This window comes from Tachysurus fulvidraco, chromosome 2 (genome assembly GCF_022655615.1).
Source record: "Tachysurus fulvidraco isolate hzauxx_2018 chromosome 2, HZAU_PFXX_2.0, whole genome shotgun sequence".
NCBI classification, from domain to species: Eukaryota; Metazoa; Chordata; class Actinopteri; order Siluriformes; family Bagridae; genus Tachysurus; species Tachysurus fulvidraco.
Window position 1 is genome coordinate 40,132,699 of NC_062519.1, and position 17,568 is coordinate 40,150,266.

Here is a 17,568-nt window from a genome sequence, read left to right on the forward strand (position 1 = left end):
ATGAACACACAAACACACACACACTACCCTGATCAGCTATAATATTAACACCACTGACAGATGATTATCTCATTACAGCAGCACCTGTAAAGTTCAAGTTCAAGTTTTTCTTTATTGTCAACTCTTTCACATGTACAGTATATACACAAAAAAGAATCGAAAATGTATTTCTCTCAGTCCCAAGGTGCAAAATATTAGCAATGAGATTTAAATAAAGTGCAAAGCATATGGGATGTAGTATTTTATTAGGCAGTATTTGAACACTCAGTTCTAAAAGTTTATGTGTAAAATGTAAAACAGGCAAGAGTTTGGATCGGAGCGATTTTGACCAGGGCAGAATTGCCAGAATCTCCAAAACAGCAGGTCTTGCTGGATGTTCCCACCATGGGAATGGTTCAGGAACAATTTGTGTATCAGTACAGTGTGTAGTCTATATTACATACCGGTGTGTAGTACAGACATGTACATTTTCCTCCAGACACACACACATATTGCTCAGGGCACAACGTCACCTCATCCTACAAACATGAAGCAGCACCTTATGCCAAACCTCCATCAATATCACACACAGCTGCTTTAATCGCTAATATGTTAACATGCTGGGGCACGGTGGCTTAGTGGTTAGCATGTTTGTCTCACACCTCCAGGTTTGGGGGTTCGATTCCCGCCTCTGCCTTGTGTGTGTGGAGTTTGCATGTTCTCCCCGTGCCTTGGGGGTTTCCTCCGGGTACTCCGGTTTCCTCCCCTGGTCCAAAGACATGAATGAGAGTGTGTGTGTGTGCCCTGTGATGGGTTGGCACTCCGTCCAGGGTGTATCCTGCCTTGATGCCCGATGACGCCTGAGATAGGCACAGGCTCCCCGTGACCCGAGAAGTTCAGATAAGCGGTAGAAAATGAATGAATGAATGAATGTTAACGTGCTAAACATGTTTCCAATCTGTTTTTCTAACCTGAGATTGTATTCTTTACACCACAGACTGGCGTGAAATGCAGTTTATAACTGCGGCAAATCGGTATAAAAAACAAGGTAGGATTTTTTTTTGCGTTAACTAACCTGAAGTGGTTTCTGAGTCCTGATCATTTAAATATAATTCAGTTCAAAATTCTATAATATAGAGCTTTTAACAATGGACGTGGTCTCAAATCAGCTTAATTAAAACATTTATTATACAAATATTAATATAATACAAAAATTCATGATTAATATTAGACATATTTGAGTGTGTTTGTATTTATCCATAATGAACAATTCTGAGGTGACGGTGGTGAGGAAAAACCTTGAGAGGAACCAGACTCAAAAGTGAACCTCATCCTCATTTGGGTGACACTGAAGGGTGTGATTATGTGACAGTGACTAATAAAGTAAAGGGGCAGTAAAATGGCATGCTTCACACTTCATGCTTTAACATTTCTACATGAAAAGCTGCAAGTCATTTTACTCTTACTGTTAATAAAAGATACAAAATAAAATAAAATTTAAAAAAAGCCTGATGAGGGACTGAAAGTTCGTAGCTGCCATAAAGTGAGCAAGTGAGAACAGAGCAGTGCTGAGGTATAAGAGGGATAAAACACTTGCTCGACTCTTAATTCTAAGTAATTGAGAAAACGGATTCCTGTTTCAAAAGAGTTTATTTCAATTCAGTACAAATGTACACATCTTGTTATAATGAATTCACTTCTGTTGAGTTTTTAGCCTCGGTTTCGGTTTATTTTGAAACATCCACTGCATGAAAAACAAATCGTTTTTTTTTTAAATCAAAACATTACATGATGCTTCCCCAAGAAAGGAAAAAAGGAATAAATTTGAGCCGTTTTGAGGAGAAAGGAAAAAAAGTCACCAAAGTTTCATTCACTCAATTAGCAGATAAAATGTGTCCAGAGAAAAGACTTGACTGTGACCTAATCTAGGACAAAATGGGAACGAATGATTTCATGACGCGTTTACGGCGTGTTAAACTCAGTCACTGTCATCGTCGGAGCCTCGGTTTGAGGCCTCGTTGTTGGATCCTTCAGGTTCTGATTCGTTATCTGAGCGCCGAGGCGATCCCTCGTTTTCGGAGCCCTGATATGAGGCCGGCGCTGGAGAACCGGGCCGGGATTCGTCCTCCGAACCTTCCGATCGACTCCTCTTGCTCTCGTTGTCTGATTGCTCAGAATCGGACTGAGGCTGTGGCCTCCTCTTCTTCACCGGCTGCTCGCTGCCGGATTCGTCCTCTTCCGAGTTAGCCGAACGACGCCGTTCTTCATCGGATTCGCTTTCGGAGGCGATGCGTTTCTGGTGGCCTCCGTCCTCGGATCCTGAGCCGCTGTCCCGATTCCTGGGAATAAGAAACAAACGGGACGTAAACGAACCGAATCACTGATTAATCACCTGATCATTAATACACAGGGACTCACCGGTCTTCTGCAATTTTCAGTCCGTCCTCATCTGAAGAGGAATCTGAGGAGGAAATGATGGCCTTGGATTTGATCTTCCCTTTAAGAGACGGCGGCAGACGCTCGGGTCTCTGTTAAAGAGAGAAAAACTCAGTCAGTATAGAAACAAACACAACGTTCAGTAATCACAAGGTTTTTTTTTCTATAAAAAGGTCTCTACCCTCTCAATCCTCTTGCGCTCTCGAGGTTTGCGCTGTTTTTTGGCTCTCGAGCCGCCCTCGTCCTCGTCACTTCCGTCCTCCCCTTTAGTTGGTCTAAAGAACCAGAAACAGAAGCATGAAACTCTTTGCGTTAAGCAATCGATCTCTACAAACATCCGATTATAGAAAGAAAGAAAAAAGGTGTTAATCATGTTCCTCACCTCCTCCTTTTCTTACGTGGCTTCTTTTCTCCATCTTCATCTTCTGCCTCTTGTTCGCTCCCGCTGCGAGGCCCCTTCCTCCTCTTCTTCTTCTTGAGGGGCAGCTCCTCGTCGGAGTCGTCGTTGACGAAGTCGTCGTATTCGCCTCCTTTCTTACGCTGATAAGTAAGGAAAGGAGATCAGTGACTCGGACATATATAAAATGATTTAGCTCCTCCTTCGGCCTCAGCGCAACTCCTCGGCCACACCCCTTTTCCTTGAACAACAGCTCAGGAGCCATGTAAGTAGTAAGAAACAGTGGAGATAGACTGGAAAGTTAAAGAAATGATAGAGTAATTGTAATTTGCCGTAATTCTGATGAACCTTGCAGTGTGCGGTTTCTCTCTGACGTGACAAAAGACTAATGCTGTGTGTTTAGTGAAAATCTAATTCACTAATATTCACTGGTAATTTTCCTACATCTGCACATATGATCACAAGGAGGCACATAATTAAGAAATGACAGACTGTAAAAGGGTTGAGGACCGACCCGTCCGCCTCCGCCTCCTTTCTTCTTCTCTTTCGCGGACTCCTTCATCTCGTCAGTGAAAGTCAGGAGGTTCCTGGTCTTCTCCACGTACTGCGCTCGCTGCTCCAGGAGCTTCTTCTGCTCCTCAGCCTCCTTGGCCCTTTTCTCCTCCTGTACTCGGAGCAGCTGCTGCCTCAGCACCTCTCGCTCCTGGTCCTGTTTGGCTCGCAGCTCCTTCTCCTCCTCGTCCTGTTTACGGGCACGGGCCACGTGGTACTGCGCCTGACTCAGCAGATCAGAGCACTGCCTGTAACGCCGACACACATTCTACGTCAGTTTAACAAACGGCGCCGGGTCGTCGCGTGAGCACTAAGAAGCGTGTGAACTCACCTTGCTTCACTCGCAGCCAGCGCCAAGTCGAATCTCATCTTGTCTCCGGCTTTACTGAGGTAACTGAAGTACCTGCAAGACCACAAGAGTCAGCTTAGAGTCATGGAGAATTTATTTGATCTGCAAATGAATGAAAGAAGCGGTACGTCCTCTTTAGCGCCCTCTTCTGCCTGTGAAGTGAAATGCAAGTACGATGACGAGACGCGCGCTTTCAGCGCGACTGACCCCGTATCCTTTCCTTATAAGGAAAAGGGGCACGTTAGATTAGCACGGTTCTTCCTTGTGTTGGTAGGCGGAGCTTAAAATCCAAACCTAGTACAGAGAATTATTTTGCCCTCTTCTTCCGGTCTTAGGAGACGTTTACCTGTGAGCGAGCTCGAGCTCCTTCACTGCACTCAGCACAGCCTTCAGGTTGCTCTTCTCGTCCTTCAGCACCAGTGTGGCGAGCCGCTGCAGCACCAAGGCCACGTTGAACATCAACACCGTGTCGCTGGGCGCCACGTGACGGGCCTGACGCAAATGAACAAAAAATCATCATCTTTGGATTTATATTCAATCGGTAAAATGTGTCTTTACCAAACATACGTTTTTATCCTCCACATGTTTTATGTAGAGCCATCTAGAAATGTCTATATGCATTTAACTGATACTAATGATGTAATAGGAGAAGGTTTACAGCCTAAGCTTTATAAAACATAATAGATTTCAGCAGACTAGTGGTCAATTTTGCTGAAATCATTTAGGAAGGAGTTGATGATCTCACTGTTAGTGTGGACATGTTACTGTGCCGTTAAATGTAAGAGCCAATCAGCTTCCAGTAAGCAAATGCAAACATCTAAGACTAAATAGTATGAGTTGATGGTGACCGACCCTCAGCAGCATCTGTTTGCACTCCTGCAGTTTCCCACACTTAAACAGAGCTCGAGCCAGATACAGCAGCACCTCTGTGTTCTGGTACTTGTAGAATTTCTTCAGGCAGTTTTCATACTGCAATAAGATCAAGAGAGAAAAACAAAATCAGCTCTTTATCCTTATCACTGCACTTCTGTTTGTTTCTCTCTCTCTCTCTCTCTCGCTCCTGCTCACACTCACTCTCATTCTTTCGTTCATTTCTTGCTCTCCCTCTCTTTCTCTCTCGCTCTTTCTCCTGATCTCTCACTTCCTCTCTCACTTTCTTTCTTGCTCTACCTCTATCTTTCTCTTTCCCTCTCTCACTCCTTCTCTTTCCATCCCTGTTTTTCTCTTTCCCTCAGTCTCTCTCTCTTTCACCCTCTTTCTCCCTATCCCTCAGTCTCTCTCTCTCCCTATCCCTCAGTCTCTCTCTCTCTTTCTCCCTATCCCTCAGTCTCTCTTTCCTGCTCTCTCACTCTCCCTATCACTCAGTCTCTCTCTCTTTCCCTCTATATTTCTCTTGCTCTCTTTCTCCCTATCCCTCAGTCTCTCTCTCGTTCTCTCTATCCCTCAGTCTCTCTCTCGTTCTCTCTATCCCTCAGTCTCTTTCCCTCTATATTTCTCTTGTTCTCTTTCTCCCTATCCCTCAGGCTCGCTCTCTCTCCCTATCCCTCAGTCTCTCTCTCTCCCCCTATCACTCAGTCTCTCTCTCTTTCCCTCTATATTTCTCTTGCTCTCTTTCTCCCTATCCCTCAGTCTCTCTCTCGTTCTCTCTATCCCTCAGTCTCTCTCCTAGTTCTAAATATCCTCAGTCTCTCTCATCGTGCTCATATACTCAGTCTCGCTCTCACTGAGCCCCTATAACACCCACAGTCTCTCTCTATCTATACCCCGATAACTTCAAGTCTCTCTCTCTTTAACTCTATATTGGCATATCGTGCTATATTTATACATATACTAAGTATATATATATCTCTCCATGATCCCTCAGTATATATATACAAATATCAATAAGTCTCTATATATCAATATATATTTAGAGTGCATATCGTATAGCCTATCCCTCAGTATGGACTGTCCTTAGAGAGTGTATATTGTTATATATAAAAATAGAAATAAGGATATAGTATAAAAAAATATCAATAAGTATCTATATATATATAAATAAGTATATATATATAAAAATATAAATAGTATATATATATAAAAAAAAATACATAAGTATATATATATATAAAAAAATAAATAAGTATATATATATATATAAAATATAAATAAGTATGATATATAGCTATATTAAACATTTTATAAATAAGTATATATATAATATATTAAAAATAGTAAATAAGTAGTATATATATATATATTAAAATATAACTAAGTATTATATATATATATATAAAAATATAAATTAAGCTAATAGTATATATCTATATACCACTATAACTAAGGTCTACTTACTATCTATCTCTACACATATCCATCAGGTATATCTCTCTATCATATCCCCTAATCCACTACAGATATATATATATATCTCAACATAATCTAATAAGTCTATCTCTCTCTCTCTCTCCCCCTATCCCTCAGTCTCTCTCTCTCTCTCTCCCCCTATCCCTCAGTCTCTCTCTCTCCCCCTATCCCTCAGTCTCTCTCTCTCTCTCCCCCTATCCCTCAGTCTCTCTCTCTCTCCCCCTATCCCTCAGTCTCTCTCTCTCTCCCCCCTATCCCTCAGTCTCTCTATCTCTCCCTATCCCTCTGTTTCTCTCTCTTTCCCTCTATCTATCATTCTTTCTCCTCTCCCTCTCTCACCATCTGCACAGCGCTGATGTACTGCTTCTGCTCCACATATATGTGTGCTAGGTTCAGCCAGACGTCACTGATATCCGCCGTGGCTTCCCGGACCTGCGCAAACACGTCACGTGCTTCACGGTAGTAACCCTTGTGCGCCAAAACGGCTCCTGGGAGACGACACACGGCAGTACATCGGGTTAAAAAAAAAGCATCATAACACTTTTGTCTTGGGGCTCTGATTACTGATCTGTCCACCTAAGAGTCCCAAAATAACTGATACTGATTATAGAAAGTTAAAAATAATGAAGGAGCGATATTCTGACCAATCAACAAGGCTAATAACACGTTATGTAAACTGTCTGCTTCCTTCGTGACTCGATGTACACTTTATAAAAGCTTTATTTTGTGAATAAACAGTGTTTATAACTAAGAATAACAGTGATGTCATGCTGAACAACAGACACTGGCGGACACGTACCGATACCATTGGCAGCATACAGATTCTTAGAATCATTCCTCAGAACTTGTTTGTAAATGGCCAACGCTCTGTCCTGGTGCCTCTTTTCCTAAAACAATAAGCGGGAAAAGGTGAGCCGAGGAGACCGAAAGGCCGGCGGTATGTTGTATCGTTGCGTTAAGCCTTGAACCTGCACCTTTTCTCGATCCCTCGTAGGCTGGTGTAGCGTCTGCAGCCACACGTTACCCAGTGCCAGCATGGAGTACGTGTCGTTCTGAGTAGACGGTTGCTTCAGGATACGCTCGAACTTCTTCTGACCGGGACCCCACTCCTGCTTGGCCAAGTGGAGATTTCCGATCAGGGACCAAGCGTCTGGGTGATCCTGAAATGACGTACGGAAACGGAATTAACCTACAAAGAGATGTCGTTACGTCTCAAAATGAACTGGTAATCCAGACCAATAGGAGGCGGAGCTACTGCAGTAGACGGTGGAGTAGAATCTAAAGAGCCTTAGATTAGTCGAGGGGATTCGTTAATCGACAGGATCGAGGAGGAGAACGTTTGATCTATAGGTCAGACAGCCGATCAGAGACAAGCTTATGATCTCTGATTGATCACATTTTTTTAAATGATTATTCTAATAAAATTTCAGCATCGGGATAAACAATGTACTCGTATCATAAATATACAAACGCTATATTATACCTGGTTGATCTGAAGAGCTTCTTTAAACCAGTCTGAAGCTTCGTAGAAGTTGCCTTTGTCACGGGCCATCGCTCCGAGCCGCAGGTAACCTATATAAAAAATATATATTGGAAAGTATAAATTACGACGACCGTCTTGAGCTTAACTAGTTCAATATACAGGGGGGAAAATGGGATTGCGATCTCTTACAGTCAACGTAGTTTGGATGTTCTCTCAGGATGTTCTTGTAGAGTTTTTCAGCCTCGTGGAACTCGCACATGGCCTCGTAGAGCCGCGCCAGGTTGTAGGAGGTTGTAACGGATATGGCGTTGTAGTAATGCTCGTCATGCTCACCTTCCGCTTTGGCTCTCTCCAGAGAAGCCAGGAAGTATTTCTATTATTTAACAGAAGGGCCACAGACAGGTGTTACAGAGTAAAACGGATATTTCTAATGTTGAAACAATAATAATGATAATTGGGCATGTTTAAAGGCAAAGACCTGAACATCTAAATCTCAATCCTGCCCAATTAAAATCTTATCTAACGGTCCCCAATCCAATCCCTCACTTTATCCCATTCCTATCTCCTCTCATCCAATTCAGCCCAATAAAATCTCATCCCATCCCTCCATTTTCAGTAAGAACTTGACAGTTCATGGTTCACAGCCTCTCAGTGGACCTGGAGCAAATCCCAGGGTTTCTATACACGTATGATGTATATGTATGATGTATTATTCTTAGGCTATGTTTAAAAGCAGATAAACTCCTAAACCGAAACCCATTTCTACCTTTGCTTCTCCAAGGTTCCCCAGTCTGAAGTGCAGAGCTCCCAGATTGTTAAGGATCTCAGGGGGCACGTCGGCTTGTACCTTCTCCTGGAGAATACGCGTGGCGGTGCCGTATGCGGACAGAGCACCCTTTGGAAGGAGAAAATAGTGATTATAGGGGTTGTGTTTTATTTCCCTCCCCAGTCCATGCACAGTCCAATAGAAGCACATCCATCATACCTGGATGTCTGTCTGCTCTAAAATCTGAGCGAGTTCAATCCAGGCTTCTACATCATCAGGATACTGCTCAGTGACTTTCTTTAGATGGCCCTAAAACACCAACACCACAAAAGATCATCGTCAAATCGCTTGTTTATCGTAAACCGTCTTACAATCCGCATCAGTGGCAGGATGCGAGGGTTACTTTAGCGATGTCTCTTTTTTCCTGGTCGTCCGACGTTGCGTAAAGCGAACCGAGAATTTTCATGGTTTCGTAGTTGTTCGGGTAAGCCTTCAAGACCTTCTCGAAGCATTGTGCGGCGTTTTCTTTGTCTCGCCGGTACACGTACATCTGTCCCAGGCCGAAGAACGGCAGCACGAAGGTGGACGAGGCGAACTGAGTAGCTTGGTAGTAATACTGAAAAGCCTGGTCGTAGTCCTCCTACACGAAAATGACAGACTTTTCATTTTAAACTCTTCAACATTTTAAAGCAACGTCTAACAGGCTTCAGAGATCAAGAACCCGGCTCTGACCTGAACGTGGAAGGAGCGAGCCAGCTGATAGCAGCTCTCAGCCTGCATGGCTTCAACCTCTGTGTTGTGGAATGCATGAAGGGCCAAATGTTGGACTTTACTATAATCCTAATTTAAAACAAACAAACAAACAAAAAAGAAACAGCAAGTTATATAAAAAAAAAGTTAACAATTTATACCATACGACAATGTTTCTTCGATTATTCGTAATAATTTTGTTACCTTTTTGAAAAAGAAGTGGTTGGCCAGGTGGTTGAGCACCATGGGGTTGCTCGGGTCGATGGTGTAGGCTCTGGACAGCAGCTGCACGCCGTTCTTGATGGAGTCGGCTTCTTTGTTGTTGAGCTCGAGGACGGCGAGACCGACCAGGGCGCCCACGCACTTTGGGTTGAGCTCCAGGGCGCGACCGAAGGCCAGACGAGCTTTCTCTAGCTTGTTCAGCTTCACAAAGCAGTGACCCATCCCAAGCCTCACTTCAGCTGCAGAAGGGAAAAAAAAAAAAAACACTTCAAGACGTCAGCATCGAGCATCGATAATCGGTCCTACAGTGATGTCCGACAAACATGAAAATGCTTGTGTTACTGAGAACCTGAAAAAAAATGACTATCCATTTTTACTATGCATTTTAACCTCTTCATTATTAGGTGCATTTTAACATGAAACCTAATACTAATTTACGACTCCCTGTGAATGAACCGTTACTATAGAAACAATAACAAATGTGTAAAAATAAACCTGCGATTAAATGCTATCTGATTGTAAAAGTAGTAGCTACAGACAATTAACATACACCTGATGACCAATAAAATTTGAGAGGGGGGTTACATGTTTATTATTATTCGTTTTTATTATCAAATAAAATATTGTGAGTTCTGGATCAGTCCATAAGAAGAGCAGCTTTCACCTAAAACTCACCTAAAATAGTTTCACCCTAACACAAAGGGACAGATTCTCACCTGGGCAGCCGGGGTTTGTGCGTAGAGCTTTTTTATAGTAAGCCAAAGCTCCTCTGTAGTCCTTTTTGTTGAAGGAAATACAAGCCTTGCCTGTGATGGATAGTTGAAGAGGTGGAAGAAAAACAAAACAGAAATCTTCATTACCGCTTGCATTTGGAGATATTAAAGATCCCCGAGTTCTCAACACCAGTGAGGGCTGTTAATTTATTTATTTTCTTTCCCTATGAGCTCATGACCAAGCAGAAAGGTTCAATTCCGATCTCTCTCTAACTCGGAATTTCATCCAGGAGTCTTTTCGAGGTCTCTGTTGCTCCGGGTCATTTGTCCGCGACATCTCTAAGGATCCGATCTTCTTATATCATTTAATCATTTAAGTCTTAACCAACTATCAAATTCCAGTTTTTGCACACAGTGACTGACAAGACTGTTTTTTTTTTCTTTAAGTGTTCATTTTATTACATGGGACGGAAGAGGTTTCTAGATGGAAAATTTGAAAAAAGTTGTCGTCAACACGGCTTAATGTCACGTGAAGCCAGACAATTACATCTGTTTGAAATGCTGCTCATTATGCACCACCGGGTGGCGTTACACGCTCGGTGGAAACTGCAATCTGCTGTCTTCCACATACATAAGCTCAGAGACACACATGATTGTTTAGGTTCTCTGTGATTGACAGACGTGAGAACAGAGAGCCCTGCGTTCGGTGCACGGACATTCTGCTCTCTAGAAAGGTGACGGATGGCTGCGGAATTGCTTTTCTGGTCATTACAATATGAATTCAATATGTTCTGTCTGAGGAAAGTGAAAGTTTAAAAAAAAAAAAAAAAAAAACCTCCAGTAAACATATATTAGTGTATATGAATAAATAATGAGTCTTATATTTAAATACATGGAGTCTTATTATATGTTTATTATGGAGTCTTATTATATGTTTATTATATGTTATAGGCTATGTTTATGTTCTGTAAAGCTGCTTTGAGACAATGTCTATTGTAAAAAGCGCTATACAAATAAACTTGAATTGAATTGAATATATGAGGGGAAATTTAGAACATGGGAGTGATTTACCCACCCAGCAGGGCAGGGATGTTGTTAGTCGACTGGTTCAGGACGAAGTGAAACTGGGCGTCGGCCTGATCCATCTTGTCCCCTTCCAGCAGGCAAAAACAGGCTCGTCCCAACAAGTGGTTCTGTTACATAAAAAAAAAAAAAAAAAAAAAGAGAGACACGTTTTTGTCTGTATCCTGTGCAGGACTAACGAGCATATGTGTTTAATCCTGCATTCACGCTCACCTGATCGTACATGATGATTTTATCCGCCATCGTGTACAGGAGCGTGGACTGATTGATGAGGTCTTTTTTCGCATCCTTGTTCTTCTCTTTGCGTGCTTGCTGGACATAATAGGCAGCGAGTGTGTCCAGACACGTCATCTGGTCCTTTTCGTGGTCTCTGTAGTCGAGGTTTCCGTCGATACGCGCCGCCTCCAGCAGCTTCACAAAGTCCTCCGTCTTCCCCTGTTTGTAATACTCCAGCTGCACCAAGAGTCAGAACAACATGAAATAAAACATTTTTCATGATCTTAACATACGAGGCTTTTTCTCAGAGCTCTCAAAACATGCAAAAGAAAAGAAATAAAATACATACAGCAAGTGCGATCCATATGTGCAGCTGTGTGTGCTCCTGCTTCAGGATACTGATCACTTCATCACCTTCAGGAAGCTGATCGAAGTCAAGCTCAATCACCTGAAGGACAAACATTTTAACAAAAATGCCATCAAACGCCATGCAGTCATGTTTCAGGGTCGTAGGAAAAGAGCTGAGAGTAACTTAGAAAGTAAGTTGTTAGCAGACAGTAAAGAGTTAATTGGATTTATTTTAACATACGTTATAAATGTATCTTTGGATAAAATCCTATGCTTTCCATATGGTTTGACAACACACACCTTTAACTGTAAAATAAATAGCAAACCATCAGCAGCCATTTGTAATATGGCTAAAGTTACAGTATAGTAAAGTTACACTATAACTGTAATCTTAATACCTCAAATGTGTCTCCTTATTCAATTGTGTATACTACTACTACTACTACTACTACTAATAATAATAATAATAAATGCTATTATTCTTCATTTTTTCAGTTATACAGTATTTGGGTTAAATTAAAAAGCAACTTGTTAAAGAGGCGAATAATTAAATAAACTCAAAATAAATATAATAACTTTAGGAACACCAAATATATTATTATATTATGAAAACACCAATAAAATAGCAAAAACTCGTTAGGAAACGTAGCAAAACTATATCGAATTTATTTAACCAATTTTAAATGTTTATCACAGAGAAATGTCTATAAGAATGTTAGTTTTTCTTAATTAATATTATTATACCAATTCCTTCTCAAAGGACACGGATTATTACCTTTATTTGTGTTGTTGTTTCAACAATTCTACAATAATTAGTTTACTTATAATATTAGTTTAAATATTAAAAGTAACGTTTTGTCCTTTTTCCCCCCAATTGTATTCAAATCAATAAATTAATTAAAAGTCAATATTATATTATTTACAGTTATTTAAAAAAAATAACTTATTTTTATAATTATTTATATCCTTAAAAATATATCTTTTAAATGCATAAAATATTATTTAAACAATAATCACTTTGACTGTAATGTTATAAAAATATTTTTTATATATATATATATATATATATATATATATATATATATATATATATATATATATATAAAAATACACACACACACACATATACATAGTATATATAATATAAAAATATCATATAAAAAGCTACAATTACAGACTTTTCCACACTGAATAACTTTAAATAAATCCAAGGTTATTTTAACTTGGTATTAAAGTGTAATAACCTGTGAAATTAACTAGTTATACTTTAATGATTATTGTGTTCTAATAAAAATATTAATATACCGCTATAACACTTAACAGGTTTACTATATGTAGCTTTAGGCTAACGATAGCAGTTAGCACGGCTAGTCGGCTAATCAACAAAGCTCCTTCTGCTACGAATAAAGTTGTGAAAATAATCAAATGAACGCGTATAAAGGTCTTCGCACCTCGTCAGTGTCCCGCAGGGGGATTTCAATGGATCCCCGAGACATGGTGACGGTTTAAATCCTCAATTTTCTGTCAGATTAGCAGTTTGGCTAACTCGCTAATTCTCTCGTCGCTACTGATTGAAGATGGTGTTCATGTGAACAACAAAGTGATTCACTTCCGGTGTCACGACTTCCGCGCGCTAAAGTAAAGGTCCTTAAAACACACACACACACGTATGTATACACACACACACGTATGTATACACACACACACACACACACACACACACACACACACACACACACACACACACACACACACACACACACACACACACACACACATATGTATGTATACACACACATACATACACACACACACACACACACACACACACACACACACTTATTTATTTGGCATTTCATTATTAAATAATATTTTTGTGAAGGTGTGTCATTCTCATCGTTTACTGTTTAAAAGATAGTTATATGATTTTTGTGTTTTTTCCTCCCAAGATATCATGACAGGTTCGTGGTTTGTTTGGGACCATTTTGGTTTTCTCTGGTTTCCTCCTTAAAACATAACAGTAATTATATTTGCTGACTCTAAGCTGCCCCTCGGTGTGGTGTATGACACAATGGGGCATTTCATCGGTGGTGTTCCTGCAGTTCTTGGACAGGTTTTGGGTCATTTGACATCTGTCACTTTGGTTACCCAGATGGGGTTGATTCATGGGTTGTCTAATAACAGATCTGCCCCCTTAAATCAAATCCACCAGGTGACTATCTCTGTGCCATCAGATACCGATAGTTCGTCCCTCTTATTCACTGCCCTGGTGTTTCCAAGCTTCTTCAGAGCTTTCCAAAGCGAAATGTAGACGTGTGTCTTCCAACCAGGGTCTCATATTGACAATTGTTCATTTGCACAAGCTTACATGTTCTTCTATCACCTATACACCATGATTATGAGCAGGATAAAGCTCTTACTGAAGATAAATAAATAAATGAGATTAAATGATTCAAATGAGAGGATGTTTATCGCTGCACATTTTCTCAGCCATCGTATTACGTTTTCCGCTCGACGTATTCTCATTTATCCCTTGTGCAGTCTGCAGGATAACAGTAATCATGCCAGCATCTTCAGTACCTGCTTTATCCTGGTGATGCTGGTGATGGATAGATACCTACTGATGTTATTAAACAGTAGGAGGAAAACAGAACGTGGTGGAAATCGATTCTGACATCACCAGCACAGGATCTATACAGGTTCGGTTTGCTTTTCCCAATCATTTGATGATATCAGTATTAGGTTTTAGGGGGCACGGTGTCTTAGTGGTTAGCACGATTCCCACCTCCACATTGTGTGTGTGGAGTTTGCATGTTCTCTCCGTGCTTCAGGGGTTTCCTCTGGGTACTCCGGTTTCCTACCCCGGTCCAAAGACATGCATGGTAGGTTGATTGGCATCTCTGGAAAATTGTCCGTAGTGTGTGTGTGTGAGTGAATGAGTGTGTGTGCCCTGCAATGGGTTGGCACTCCCTCCAAGGTGTATCCTGCCTCGATGCCCGATGATGCCTGAGATGGGGATAAGCGGTAGAAAATGAGTGAGTGAGAGTGAGGTTACTAGGTTTTAGGTTTTTAGATTTTTAGGTTTTAACATCAGTTATTTATCGTTTAGAAATGTCAGCATGAAGCAACAGGAAAAAAAAATCCCGAATGCTGATGTCAGCTCTGTATTTGAAAGGGGCATGTCTGGGTATGCTATAATCTACTGTTCAAGCTTCATTGCTGTAAGTACTTTAGGTACAGGAGTGTCCATTCTTATCCACCGGAAGTAACACATCTGACTGCATCTTGGACCTTGACTTGGATCTTGCCTTCTTGCCTTAAATATTAGCCTTGCACATATATAATATCACAACCATCTATCACTCATCACACACATCTTCTCATCATCAGTATTCATAGAGGTTGATTTCTGCCTTTGAGCCCTGAGTGGGAGCCTGATTACTGTCCGGCGTCATACGAGCAGAATCATTTGATATGGAAAACCACAGTTGTGTTCCTTACAATGGTCTGCTACCGCATTGTGTACTGTTATGATTCTGCAGGCAGTGGGGAGGGCGGGGTAAGTGGATTGGAGGATTGGGGGGTGGGGGTTGTTGGAGATGGAGGAGGAGGGTGGTCATGTCAGCTGGACTTGATGTGTGTGCCGAGATGAGGACATGCAAAGCATCTTTCCAGCTCAGCTTTCCATTTTAACAGCACAGACAGGATGCTGCTTGCACTCGGCCTTCATGATCAGTCAGGATGGGAGATGTAGAGCTTCCATTTTCTTCTCTGGTGACTGGAAAGTGTGCAGTAAATTTACTAGAATGGAAGTTTTTTAAAGGGATAATGGTCCTCTAAAAGGTATGTGGGTTACAGGTGTTATATTCCTGCATGTCCAGGATTTCAGTGTCATGTCTGTATATGTAGATTTTCTGATTTTCCTTAGAGGAGTTTTGAAATAAGAAAAAGTATTTAAGGCTCCAGAACCATGCTGATGCAGGAAGTTTCAACCTTCCTTATTGAACACACCTGATTCAGCTCATCACTTCAATTACCAAGACCTTTCTCAGATACCTTTGGGCTTTTATTACAAGAGAGAACACAACCCTGTTCAGAACCTATAGCATGTGTAGTTCTGCCTTTGCTTCAAGCTTTCTTAAAGCATCGTTTCCAATTCAATCATGCTTGAGTTGAGAGTATGGGAGAAAAACAATCATGGTGGCATTTAAAATGATCCTGTTTGTTTTTTAATTAAAATGCAATCCCATTTCCACCTCATGTCGACTTGTCAAAGTAGATTAATCTGTTGCAGTGCTACAGCATTTGTTTATGATCTCCTCAGCAATCATGGCTTCAGGGAACACGAACGCAGGCCGGAGCGTTGCTGAGATTTCAGACTATCAGCAAACTGAAAATGAGGTGTCCAGCTCTCCTTCTCAGCAGGATGGAGAATGTCAAGGATACAATGCTTCGAGTTTGTCCATAGACTCTGGAACTTCTTCTGCTGAATTTTCTCAACTGATCTCTGACAATGAAAGTAGGTTTATATTGACAGCATTCACATTTTTAACCGAATTCATTCCGTGTGTTCACTTTGAGGGAAGAGAATGCTGGATAGATGACATTATCAAAGTGCTGCTGCATTGCTCTCTCTAGGTTAAGAGAAGAGTCTGGACTTTGTAGGAGTTGAAGTGAATCTTTTTTTTTTTAATATACTCCCAGAGTCTGATGGCTGAAACTGAAAGACTCAAGACGAGCTTCTTCCCTCAGACTCCTCGATACAGACAGATCCCTCTTACACATCTCTTACAATTCCATAGTTTGTACAATCTGAACTGTTACTGCATGTAAAATAATAGCGCATCATTCTACTACACGCAGCATAACGTATTACACGTTACGTTCTATTACCGCTTCATATTTTTATTAATTCTTTTTTTAACCCAATGTACTTTATTTATTTTCACAGTCTAGAAGGAGTGATTGGGTTTTTATTTCTTTGTACATGACAAAAAATCTTATGTTATTTTTTTTAAATTAACACTTTGACCGTTTATAGACTTCAGACTCTGCGACAGGTATTTACGCGAGCACCTTGACATGAACGGCTTTTCAGAAGAAGAGCTTCTGAACATTACTTTCGAGACGTGTGACGCTGCGGGACGAGGTAAACTTTCTCCTTTTCCTCTCTTGACCCCCCACTGGACGATTTTAGACACGGACTTCTGAGGATTTGTCTCTCGTCAACAGGAGAAGTTCTGGCCTCCACTGTAGTGCAGTTTCTGCAGGCCATGACAGGACATAGCGGTGCACAGGACAAGCTGATTGTCCTGAAGCACATGTTGGATCCAGAGGACCGAGATCCACCTGTGGACAAAGACACGTTTCACACCACGATGAGGAAGTGGATCGCTCAGTGCAGTCAGGACGGGTGAGACACATGGAAAATGCGTGTATTGATACATTATCCATGCCTCTGAGTATGATGACTTTTTTTCCTCCGAACAATAATCAATTCATTTGTATTATAAGTAACCGTTACAATTCGGACTACTCTGGTAGTTTTGTCATGTGTTTGAGAAGTGTTTTACCATTGAATTGTAGATTATTTGACGACAGCTACCAGGCATCAGGATCAGACTCTTGCAAAGTTACTCCAAATGGTGAGTCTTGTAATCGCTAACAATCCAAATTATTGGCACCCTTTAACAGAGTAAGCAACAGCTCACACATACTTAAGAAGCTATTTAACCTGCATCTTATAGTAATGATACATGGTATATTCTGTAAAATATAACAGTCAGCAGTCTGACACTTCAACAGCTGAGCTGATTATATGAAATAAATACACACAATGCCTTCCTAGAAATAATAATTTTGTATTTTGAAAGATAACCTTTCGTCGCAAGAGGCAGATAGTCATGATATGCAAAATGGATCCAGAAA

At 40.9% G+C, this 17,568-nt stretch overlaps 2 protein-coding genes across 4 annotated transcripts in view; one reads left to right on the forward strand and one right to left on the reverse strand.

The window, feature by feature from the left end:
- Positions 1-1,610: 1,610 nt before the first annotated feature.
- On the reverse strand, positions 1,611-13,260 carry ctr9 (CTR9 homolog, Paf1/RNA polymerase II complex component). The gene is made up of 23 exons (XM_027153205.2): positions 13,092-13,260; positions 11,642-11,740; positions 11,290-11,529; positions 11,069-11,186; positions 9,997-10,086; positions 9,263-9,519; positions 9,041-9,148; positions 8,712-8,948; positions 8,528-8,617; positions 8,309-8,437; positions 7,732-7,915; positions 7,543-7,631; positions 7,034-7,219; positions 6,859-6,946; positions 6,399-6,547; positions 4,566-4,682; positions 4,060-4,205; positions 3,696-3,767; positions 3,327-3,612; positions 2,798-2,955; positions 2,597-2,690; positions 2,398-2,507; positions 1,611-2,318 (listed from the first exon to the last, which is right to left on the reverse strand). Exons 1-23 carry the CDS (start codon positions 13,134-13,136, stop codon positions 1,958-1,960), a joined length of 3,453 nt encoding a protein of 1,150 aa, XP_027009006.1. The 5' UTR covers positions 13,137-13,260; the 3' UTR covers positions 1,611-1,957.
- Positions 13,261-15,297: 2,037 nt separating this feature from the next.
- The window catches only part of mrvi1 (murine retrovirus integration site 1 homolog), a 38,681-nt gene continuing 36,410 nt past the window's right edge, over positions 15,298-17,568 (forward strand). The window contains exons 1-5 of one of the 3 annotated variants that reach the window (XM_047810236.1): positions 15,298-15,483; positions 15,965-16,159; positions 16,682-16,789; positions 16,873-17,053; positions 17,227-17,285. In XM_047810236.1, the coding sequence (XP_047666192.1) occupies positions 15,970-16,159; positions 16,682-16,789; positions 16,873-17,053; positions 17,227-17,285 (538 nt within the window). In that variant the 5' untranslated portion in view covers positions 15,298-15,483; positions 15,965-15,969. Of the gene's footprint in view, positions 15,484-15,717; positions 16,160-16,681; positions 16,790-16,872; positions 17,054-17,226; positions 17,286-17,568 lie in introns of those variants that run through there. The other 2 variants (XM_047810235.1, XM_047810238.1) reach the window with 2 other exon arrangements.